The sequence below is a fragment of the Echinops telfairi genome, unplaced genomic scaffold, assembly GCF_000313985.2.
Source record: "Echinops telfairi isolate 266 unplaced genomic scaffold, ASM31398v2 ScPeMD7_5592;HRSCAF=6446, whole genome shotgun sequence".
Taxonomy (NCBI): domain Eukaryota; kingdom Metazoa; phylum Chordata; class Mammalia; order Afrosoricida; family Tenrecidae; genus Echinops; species Echinops telfairi.
The window spans coordinates 24,293,675-24,305,489 of NW_022109491.1; the positions used below are offsets into that span (position 1 = coordinate 24,293,675).

The window sequence follows — 11,815 nt, forward strand, 5'->3', positions numbered from 1 at the left end:
GGGGGGTGGCAGAAGGGTGCAAAACCTGCACGCAAACACTCATTCTGCAAAACTTTGCTCATCTTTCAGAAGGGTTTAGCGAGAGAAATGTTAAACTAAGATGTAAAGACTTCTCAAAATAAAAATTGCCAAGACCAGGCAAAACCTAACAAGGCATCTAACTTCTCTATAAAGTAGAATAATAAAAAAATAGATTACCTTCAAAGAAAACATATTATTCATGGCTTTAGTCATCCATCCAGCAACTATTTTAGATAAAGCGTGTTCAATATACCAACCTTCTAATATACCAACCTTCTAAATAGATCTTCATGACACCCAAATTCAATAAGCACAAGGCCTTCCACCCACAGCAACAGCCATTTCCTCCCTGCTACCTGTTTATCCCAGGACTGAATGCTTAACCCAACTCGGCTGTCAGCAGCGTCGGAACAAGGAATGGCCGCGGTTATCTGCCTGGTGTCGATTCCAAGCAGTCACGGAACAAAAATACACAGGGCTGGAGAAATTAGAACCATCACATACTGCTGATGGGAAACAGCCATTTCCACAAGGCTACCACGCAAATTCCACTCCAAGAATATTTAGTCTCGGATATATACTTAAGAAAAATGAAAACGTATGGCCAAACAGCAGATACCTGCCAAATGCCCACTAATGATTAGATAAATCCTTACACGAGAGTGTTGTTTGGCAACAAAAAGGAGTTGCTTGATAATGTACGCATAATGTGTAGCTGAACCTCGAAAACATTTATGCTAAGTGTCAGCTGGCAATAGTTTCTTACTCCTCTGACAGGAAACAACCAACTACAAAGACAGAACCAGTACTAGAGGGCTGGAGGAATGGGCACTGGTGGCTAAAGGGCACACGGTGAGGAAATGTTCTATAATCAATTTGGCGGTGACTGCACAACTCTCAATGTGCCACTGCCCAGGTTAGTCTATACTCTAAATGGGTGAATTGCACGGAATGTGACTAAAGCTACTAAAAATTACAAAGTCCTTGACATCCGTCGTCACCTACTAGATGGGCTGACCTCTCTCAAGGTACTGTTGAGATCTTCAGCGAATGCTATTGGCCACTTTCTGGAAAAGGGACGAGGCGCATTTGGGCGCATGTTAGGAATCCACTATCACAAACTCATTTTAGAACACCTACCCAGACTCAAGCCTTATGAAGGAAGGTCTCTAAAAATTGGTTTTCCCTGCCTCATGGATTCTTAGCAAAGCCACTTGGCAGCCCATGTCCCAGCGGGGACAAGGAAGCCACACAAAGGTGCTGCTCTGCACAAGAGGACAACCTAGGAACCCCTGTGCCGGAGGTCAGGCCTGGCCATCAGTTCTCATCCCAGGGTTTGTGAGATGCTCTTGTGCTCAGACTCAAGCACTCCTTTAAGGGAGCCTGAAGGGACTTCTATTACATGCCACTTTTATAAAGTCGGCCCAAGGAACTCATTCAGGCCTCAAAGCAACCCACCAGAGTTTAGGTTCCCAAATTTATTTAACCTACCACCCTCTTTTCAGATTAAAAAATGACCCTCTGGCTGTACCCCCCTGGCAATTAAAAACTTTGCTACTATAGGCCATAATTCAGGATAAAGTGTAGGTATCTGTTTTTGTTAGCCCAGCATGGCCCAGGGAGCGGTATCACACCCAACGGGAGACTGTCCGAGGGACAGCATTCAAACTCCCATTCATCAGAGGAAAGAGCTTTGGGGCAGAGGCGCAGTGGCTTACACTGGGGGGCAGAGAACAAACAGAGGTGGGGACCCGTTGCCAGAATCCACGTTCTTGCCACATGGCCCCAACAGCAGTCTGTGGCTGCTCAGGAAGCTCTGGTTGAATGCTGCCGGACAGACGGAAGGAAGGCCTGGGTTACAACTACTTGACGGTGGGAGTTTCTTCTCACCTGCACTGCTAGTGCTCAGAGGTTTCTTCGGTTTATTCAGAGCCGGAGCAACAAGCGAAGGGGCCACCGCCGTCTCCTGACCTTGTCTGGCAGCTACAGGGTCATAGTCTTTGCCATCGTAGTTTGCATCAAAAAACTTCTTGAACCACTGAACAAATTCAAAATTGTCTTGAAACTTCCCTTTTACTAATTTGTCCACGGGAATGATCTGCAGAGAAAAATGAAGACTGTTGAGCCCAAAGCTAAAATGTTTTACAGGCTTCAAATCAGTACAAAACTTACAGGCAGAAGGAAAAAATATCTTTTAAGAAGCAGGAACTAAGCCCCTAGGTATTTATAATGCAAACTTCATCCCATTTGCCTTCCAGAGAGCATTCACACGTAACTATCCATCTGGGGGTCCACCTAATCTATAACCAGGGAAGTACAAAACCAAAGTAAAAGACAAATCACATTATCAATACATGTGTCTCACACACGCGCACGCTGAGAGCTGACGCAGATGTTGTTCCTTGTAAAGAGTAATCCGCTGCCCCGCCACATGTAACTTTCCTGGCCAGTGTCTGCAGCAGAGCATGAAACCAGCACAGGCCTCTGCAATGCATGGTATTAACAGGCAATTCTGTCTTCAACAGAGTGCAGGAAATCAGTGCCAGGATAGAGTTCTACAAAATGTTTTTCATACACAAATTTTGTGAAAGCATACTTGTAAGTATATTTGAAGTTTTTGTTAAATAAAAGAGGTGAACAATGGGCAAGCATGAGAGTGGGGCAGAAGAAAAAGCAAAAAATGTATATATAAAATTTATACATATAGGTATGAATAGATTATAAATATGTAGACTTGCAATTATATAAACATGAGTGTATTTGTCTATTCAGGGACATATATGTAAATACAATAAGGAAGCAGATGGACTTTGGGCCTCTACTAAAATCTCACTTAAGTACAAGAATGGTTTGTTCTAACAATGTAGCACTTTATGATACTCATCTTATGATACTCATCTTCCCGATGTGATCACTGAAGACAAAATGGGTGCATAGGCAAATGTGAAAAAAGCTGATGGTGCCTGGCTATTAAAAAATATAGTGTCTGGAGTCTTAAAGGCTTGTAGTCTCACAAGTAGCCATCAAGCAGGGAAGCAAGAAAGCCCACATGGGTGTCGATGGGAAAAGGTATCAGAAGTTCAAAAGCATGCAATCAAATTGAAGGATGAGGACAAAGTAGAGACCCAAGGCCATCTGCAAGTCAAATGGACAGGCCCTCGCAGAGGAGCCCTGCAGGGGAAGATTCAGGGTATGGTACAGCACTGATGAAACACAGAACTATGCTCTAGTTCTCAGGATTTCCTCCTCTTACTATTAAGGCTTAGATGTCACCTCATCCATACTATTAGATCTACATATATTTATAAGAATAATTAAGATTGTTAGATGCGGGAATGCCTAGATGAATGACCTTTCTGGAACAGCAATGGGAGTAATGATTCCCTGAGAATACGGGTGGGGTGGCTGATAGCAATGATGACTGTATAACCCACTCTGGGGGAGCGAACAACAGAATTGTAGGTGATAGATATATAGGACAGGGTAGATATGGCCATATACATAATAGAACAATAATATTTAACAACAAGGGTTCCTGGGGGGAAAGGTGGGGAGCAAGGGTAAAAATGGAAGCTGATATCGAAGAGTTCAAGAAGAAAGGAAATGTTTTGGAACCGGTTGTAGTAGCAGTTGTACAAGCATGCATGATCAATTTGAATTATGGAATGTTACGACATCTGCTAAAAGCTCCCAATAAAATAATGAACAACAGCAAAAAGAATGTTATATGGGCATGCTTATATACACATATATATAAAACATCTAGGTGGCACAGTTAGATACTTCTTAAAAGTAGCCAAATACCCCGAGACTAGTTGTCTGGATTTGAAGGCTTAGAACATCGTCTCATAGAACACCACAGCCCACAAGGTGTATGTTCTGCATCCCAACGTTGTGAGTTGTGCCAAGAGTCTTAAAAATTCAAGTAGTCAACTAAGACATAGCTATTAGTATCAAAAGAGATTTTTGAAAATTAGCAAATACCTATGAAACCAGTAACAAATTAAACATTAAGATACATACTATTAGTTAGATCTAACCCTGTTGAACAAATAAATGCAATTTCTTGAAAATTATTTTGTATGAACATTTTCAAGTAAAATAACTTGCTTAGAAGTAATTCCAGATGACAGGGGCTGGGTAGCACAGCAGCTGAAACAAAAGTAGCTGTTCTTCCTTCGTCCATAACCTTCAGAAACTTTCCATATTTGAAACAAAATATAATTTCCTTTTTTTAAAATGGCTGCAAGCTATATACCTAGTTCAAACTATGTTTGGCAACTAACTGGTATTCTTACAGTACAAATGCCTATCTTATATATTACGCAAAGTAAATAAACTAAATTTTAAAGTACGTAAAAGCCAGATATAACAAAACACCAATTTATAAACTATCAAGGGCTCATGAGGGAGGGGGGAGCGGGGAGGGAGGGGAAAAATGAGGACCTAATGTCGGGGGTTTAAGTGGAGAGAAAATGTTTTGAGAATGATGTACAAATGCGCTTTACACAATTGATGTGTGTATGGATTGCGATAAGAGTTGTATGAGCCCCTAATAAAATGTTTTAAAAAAAAGCCAGATATACAGCAGCAAGATAATCAGAGAGTGACTAAAAGCTTTAGTGAAAATGTTATCCCCAAAGAATGGCTTCAAAGGATGGCCACTGAGGGGAAATCTGCCTAATTTTGCAATATTACCACCCAAAACAGATGTGACATCTGTCCTAATGAGGTTGGCCTCCTGGAAACTATATACCTTCAAACAGCATTGGAGACAAGGGGGGAAAGTTCCCAGTATCCACCAGAGATCCTCCTCAAACCCCAAATAGCCTTCTCTACTGAAAGTACCTAATCTACATCTAAGGAGCCCTGGTGGCACAGTGGGTTAGAACTGGGCTGCTAACTTCAAGGTCGGTAGTTTGAAACTACCAGCCACTCCATGAGTCTAAGATAAGCTTTCTACTTGCTCCCACAAAGACTTTACTGCCTTGGAACCCCAAAGGGGCGGTGAGTTTGCTCTTTTATTCTACATACAAGGAGCCCTGGTGGCATGGTGGTTACTTGTTAGGCTATGATTCGCAAGGTCCACAGTTCAAAACCACCAAACACTCTGGAGGAGAAAGGCAGGGCACTCTACTCTCATTAAGTCTCAGAAACTCACAGGAGCGGTTCTACACCGTCCCATAGGGTCACTGAGTTGGCATCAACTGGATGGCAGTGGGCTTTGGGGGGCTGGCTGGGGGGAGAGCACTACAGGGTAAGCACAGTATGCTAACCACACAGTTGGTGGTTCAAACCCACCAGCTGTTCTGCAGAAGAAAGATGAAGCTGGCTGCTTCCATAGCCTTAGTATTGGAAAGCCTACATAGGGTCGCTCACGGCCAAATGGACTTGATGGCGGTGTTCTCGTTTGGTGCCACGTTTCACAAAAATAAATGCAGAGATTAAGAGACTAGATCTCAGACCAATGAAAGGCGGCCATAAAATAAATACATAAATCACTTCCCAAAGTGCGCCAACTTCACAGACAATGAAGAAAGGAAGAGGGCGAAGATGTTCTCGGTAAAGCCTGTGCCCGCCAGGGAAAAGATACCTATGTAAACTAGAAATGGGAAAACCCCAGGTCATGGCTAGCATCTGTAGCTTTAATAACAACCAATTAGCTAAGAAACATTAATCTAAATGAAAAGATAAAATGTACTTACTTTGTCAACACCCATCCTCTTAAAACCTGCCTGCAGTATTTTGAAGTTCTGAATGTATTCGTGCTCTAGCTTAGCTTGGAATTTCACTTTCTTCAAGGCAATGGAGCCCGGAAACAGCATGTCCATAAATTGGCAATAAGCAGCTCCTGAATGAACAACGAAGGAAGTCGATTAAAACTTGGTCAGTGCATGCTACTTATTAAAGCAGCAAGATGAACTCTTCCCACACCCACTTAACCCAAGTATGTTTTTAAAAGCTGTAAAACGAACTTACAAAACCCTTAAATTTCATTGCTACCCGACATCAAGTTAAACATGTCCTATGAGTATCATCAAAACAGGGGCCCAACTGCCCAAAGCAAAGACCCGCACATGCCCAGCAGACAAGACAAAGGAAAGGAAGAGTGAGCGCCACAGTGGGGGGCACTCAGCGAAAGGGACACCAAGTCCATGGGAGGATGTGCTGGCCAGCAACAAAGTGCATGCAGGGTCACGAGGGCTCCTATGCACAAGGTCGTTTACGCTATGCGGTCCCTACCACATCAAGCCCTCCTCCATGATAGCGGTGCCATCGGCTACTCCCACCTGCTGTGTAACTGAAACACCTTGTCGACAATGCTCTAGCTGATAAACGAGGTGGGAGTGGGCTGTGGAATCTAACTCTTGCCATAAGTCACCCAACATGCAACTGGGTACACCAGGAGCAGCTCACTAGTCCTCGACCCACTGGGAGCTAACTGTCTTGTACATCCACATCTGCTGACCCCGCAACTCCTGTGTGGCAGTCGCCTAATCTGGAGTCAATTTAAAGATTAAGAGTGGAGGGGTGGAGCCTCGACTGTTAATCTGGAGACAGCCAATGAGACTTTTGTGTGGGCATGGCCTTCTGAGAGTTCTGGGAAATCTGGTACCTCCTCCTCGGAGGCGGAGGACACCTCTCTCACTGCTACTCCCTGGGAGACATTGCAGAAGACAAGCCACATGGATGCAATCAGACCTCTGAAGCCAGAGAAGCCACAGAGACCCCTGCCAGCGCTGAGATGTTTACAACGCTACAGGACCCAAAGACTTCCTACCCACTGGCTTGTGATCATCCTGCACTTGGCTTCAATGCATGCTTTTCTTGGGTCTGAAGAGGACTTTATAGATTGATATCAGACATATGGGCTAATATCAGACTTACGGACTTGATCTGGGATGTTTTCTCAATCTTCAATTGCTCTTGTATATAAACTTCTCCTTTATATACATATGCATGTTTATGAATTTGGTTCTCTAGTCTACCCAGACTAACACATCCTGCCAAGAGAGCCAGCAATGCTCCTTGCCATGACGTAAACCCAAGGTTCTTGTGTAGGTCCTGGTACATAACCAGTGAGGCGCCCAGTCCCTCAGAGCCCGCAAAAGCAATGGAGGAGGAGTAAGTTGACCATTGCATCATGAATTCATGTAAATGTCTTTTTAGCTGTCTAGCACTTAAACACCATTGTGTCCTAATTCTGTAAACTACTTTTATAACCTTAACTTTAAAATGTGCTTGGAATACACACAGATGCAGTCTAGCACACATCTAGTATGATTCTTAACATGGCTAATTATTTAACATACTAACATAGCAAACCTCCAAAAATACTGAAATTATCTGTCTACCATAAAAAGTTTTACAAGTCAGGTTCTTTCGAATTGTTGTTGCATAGGGTACAGTACTTGAGTACTATTGCAAGGTGAAAACACACGAGATCTGCAAAGGCCCCACCAACACATACCACACCAGAACTGAATGCAATCATTGCCAAGTGTCTTTTCCCTCAGACCTGAAGAACAAAACAATGTGTTTGAGGTAAATATTCTTGTTTTAAAATAAATTCTCTTTCTTTCCAGTTATTCAAATTTATTTCCTACAGTAGATCCAAATTTTCAGTGTTTATATTCAGGTAAAACTGAAATGAGAGAGCAACACCTGGAGTCTGTTCGAGAACCCTCCCTCAGATTGCGCTCCCTGCCTGCCGTTGCTGGGTGTCACTGAGGCGGTCCTGACTCAGTGCACCATCCTCATCATCACTGTTAGGGTTCAGCCACTATTACACCCACTGTGTCAATTCCATTTCCTCTTTTTCTCTGCCCCTCTACCAAGCATGACATGCTCTCCTGATAACACACCCAAAGGTTACAGTTCAGCTCTAGTGGACTTGGTTCAATTTTGAGTCTCAACCTAAACACGCATGTGCACAATCGATAGTTCTTCCAGTCAGCCCGTGGAAGAGGTGTCGGCTGATGATTTGAGCTTCTCTCGTCTCTTCCACAGATACAGTCGCTTTGGTTCCCAGGTACTCCATTTGGCGACATCCCATAACTAGTCACTGTTTATGTTGCTAAATAAAAGTACTTGGGGGGGGGGGAGCAGGGAGGGAGGGGAAAATGAGGACCTAATGTGGGGGTTTAAGTGGAGAGAAAATGTTTTGAGAATGATGTACAAATGCGCTTTACACAATTGATGTGTGTATGGATTGCGATAACAGTTGTATGAGCCCCTAATAAAATGTTTAACAAAAAAAGTACTTCATAGAGGTCCAAGTTGTTAGTCGTCCAAAATTCAATCTCCAGTTTTGTTTCTATCCCCTAAGCCATATTTTCCAACTGTTCCTGTTTCCAATTTTATTTCATTTGCCAATAATAATCAATGCATCTTGATTATGTTTGATCGATTCCTTTAATAAAGGAAGTTATTAAAGAAGTTGGTAGAATTCTTCAGTCTTCATCATTAGCTTTAGTGGTTAGTGTGTAAATGTGAGCAATAGCTTAATAACTAGTCTGGTCTCCTTGCAGGCATATAGATATTGTTCCATCACAGACAGCATTGCATTTCAAGAAGGGTCTTTAAATGTTCTTCTGGACAATGAACACGATTCCATTCCTCTTGAATTTATCATCTCCAGCATAGTGAACCATTTGATTATCTGATTCAAAATGGCCAATCCCAGCCCATTCAGCTCACTAATGCCTGGGATACTGAGCTTTATGGGTTCCCTTTCATTTGATGATCTCCAATTTCCCAGACTCATACTTTGAACCTTCCACATGCTGCTTGTGAATGCTATTTGCAATTGGTTCTTCTCATTGAGTCATGCTCCGACAGCAAATGAAGGTCCCCAAAGCTTTACCCCATCCATGTCATTAAGGCAAGCTCTTCCCCCAACTGTATTGTTCAGTGTCTTCCAACCTGAGGGGGTTTCCTCTTTGTGCACTGTTTGACAATGCTCTGCTGCTATCGTGTTTCCAGTGGCTAATCCTTCAGAAGTGGACACATTTCTTAGTAGTGTTTAGTCTGGAAATTCAACTGAAATCTATTCACCATGGGTGACCCTACCAGTATTTGAAATATTGGTGTTAGAGCGTCCAGCATCACAGCTACATGCAAGCCACCTCAATAGTCAACATCAAAGCGGACTATTTGAAAACTTACGTCAAAAATTTGTTTGGTAGACAAACAAGGTTCTGTGGCCAAGATTATGTCTAGGATGCAAAGATGATTTAAAGTTATTAAAGGAAGTGGCTACCGTATTCTCCATCAACAGGCTCTATACAAACTATTTAATCCTCTATCATTTAATTCTCAACTTGCTACAGATAGATCTAGCAACTGGCCTAACTTGAATACGACTGATCAGCCCGAGGATGGCTTCATTCAGACTATAGTCAGATTTAAAGTGATGATACAGATTTGGCTTAACCCAACTGAAAACACAATGAAGAAAGTCAGTACTGTTAAGTCTTTCTGCAATGTTGTTGCTGCCATTATAGTAATAATTGAACTTGGACTATCCTTTCAAGTTAGAAATAAAAACATTTGGATCCCATAGAATGGAAGTTTTTTTGTTTTGTTTTTTTAATTCTTGAACTTGTTGCTCAATGTAACCCATTTTCTAGCAGGTCACATCTCAAGATCCTGAAAGGGCAAAGCACTGCGTGGGTCCAAATCAACAGGGTATAATCAACAAGTGATCAATTTGATCAATCATTTTCCATGTAAGTATACAGCTCGATGACTTCAGTTTATAGATTGTATTCCTGATCTTTCTCATACAGATCATTAAGTATTGCTTTAAGACACGTCTCCCCAACAGTGGAATACCTGTGGAGTGATTTAACATAATCAGTTAGTTTTAAAAGTCATACACCAGTGAAAAACTTCAAATATAATACTTCACTGTTTATCTGAAGTTTGCAAAAATTTTTAAGGGCAAAAGTCAGTCTCATATGTCAATGTCGCCAATATGTCAAGGTGTCAGAAAGACATTCAACCAAAAAGGTCAGAATACAATGAATATGCCATTTTCACTCCATGTGCTACACACTTACTTAATCTCATAGGACGTAGTACAGTAGATAGTTGACAGGAAGCAATCTATATCTCCCCTCATCCCCCCGCCCCCCCCAGTATTGAGTTACTCTATACAGTTTTTGCCAAATGATGGGCAGTTCTTAAAACACATTTGGGCAATGATTGCATATTAAAATGTCTGATACTTAACACTCTTTGGGAAAGGCATGCAATCCTGGAATAGGATAATCACACTCCCGGTGCCCTAGAAAAACACTGCTGAAGACCAGACACAAAAGGACACCAAAAGAAAAGCTGAAAAAATGCCCAATGAGATGAAATCGGTACATTAGATACATGATCTATGTTGGTTATGCATTTTCATCAGACAAGTCAAGCTCTCCAAGATCCAGAAGTAAACACAGAAAGACATGCAGAGATCCAGCAGTCATTTTACAGGACATTTGTAAACCTGAAGAGAAAATGGTAAAATCACAAGACTGTCAAATACTGATTATTAAGCGGGTCACCGCTGCATACACAGAAGAAGTAAGAAATTAACAGTACAGTGCTCCAGGAAGTACTGAATGCCAAAGGTCAATTAGATCAATTCCACATAACCACCTACAACACCATCATTGACAGACTGGAGTCCTGCGGGAAAAGAAGGGGGAAAGTGTATGAAGTTCTTACAGAACAGGTTTTCCTTCTTAAGCAATGAAGTATGCATGAAGGAATCCAAGAAACTAGTCCTGATGATTTACAGGCAAATCTTTTAAGGAGAAATGACCATTTTATCTTACATGAAAACAAAGTTTACAGACTCAGGAAAGAAATTTTACTCATGTAGTTGGGTCTCACTCCCATCAAGTCCATTCCAACTCAGAGTGACCCTCATGAAGAGAGCGGAACTGTCCCTTTGGGTTTCTGAGACTTTAAAAATGTATAGGAGTAGGCAGCCTCATCTTTCTCCCACAGAGAGGCTAGCGGCTTTGAACCACTAACCTTGTGGCTAACAGGCTCAACGTGCAATCCACTATGTCTCTACCGAGAGCTCTTATAATTCCATGAGGAGGTAAAATACAACATATATTTATCAACATTGAAAGTGAGACTGCTTTATGTATAACCCTGACTGCAATGATCAGCCTGCACCCCACACTGCTCAGTCTCATCCTTCAGGAGACGCAAACACCTCAGCATGCTAACCTGGTACACCAGCCGCCGTATGGAAATAGCTGCTGGTCAGCAGCTGAAAATACGATAAAAAGAATTTGTAAGAGTAATGTTTTGGCTTTTTTAAAATCATTTTATTGGGGGCTCGTACAACTCATCATGATTCATACATCCATCCATTGTGTCAAGCACATTTGTACATCTGTTGCCATCATCATTCTCAAAACGTTTGCTTTCTGCTTGAGCCCTTGGTATCAGCTCCTCATTTTTCCCCTCCCTCCCCGCTCCTCCCTTCCTCATGATCCCTTGGTAAATTATAAATTATTATTTTGTCCTATCTTACACTGTCAGACGCCTCCCTTCACCCACTTTTCTGTTGTGCATCTCCCAGGGAGGAGGTTATATGTAGATCCTAGTAATCGGTTCCCCTTTCCACCCCACCTTCCCCCCACCCTCCAGGTATCGACACTCTCATTATTGGTCCTGAAGGGATCATCTGTCCTGGATTTCCTGTTTCCAGTTCCTATCTGTACCAGTGTACAGCCTCTGGTCTAGCTGGATTTGTAAGGTAGAATTGGGATCATGATAGTGG

General features: G+C 42.2%; 1 protein-coding gene across 2 annotated transcripts in view; it reads right to left on the reverse strand.

The window, feature by feature from the left end:
- Positions 1-11,815, reverse strand: part of MAPRE1 (microtubule associated protein RP/EB family member 1) — a 39,313-nt gene that overhangs the window by 11,845 nt on the left and 15,653 nt on the right. For both annotated transcript variants that reach the window (XM_004697924.2, XM_045295323.1), the window contains exons 3-4: positions 5,727-5,872; positions 1,912-2,119 (exon numbers count right to left, since the gene is read on the reverse strand). In XM_004697924.2, coding sequence (XP_004697981.1) covers positions 1,912-2,119; positions 5,727-5,872 — 354 coding nt within the window. The remainder of the gene's footprint in view (positions 1-1,911; positions 2,120-5,726; positions 5,873-11,815) is intronic.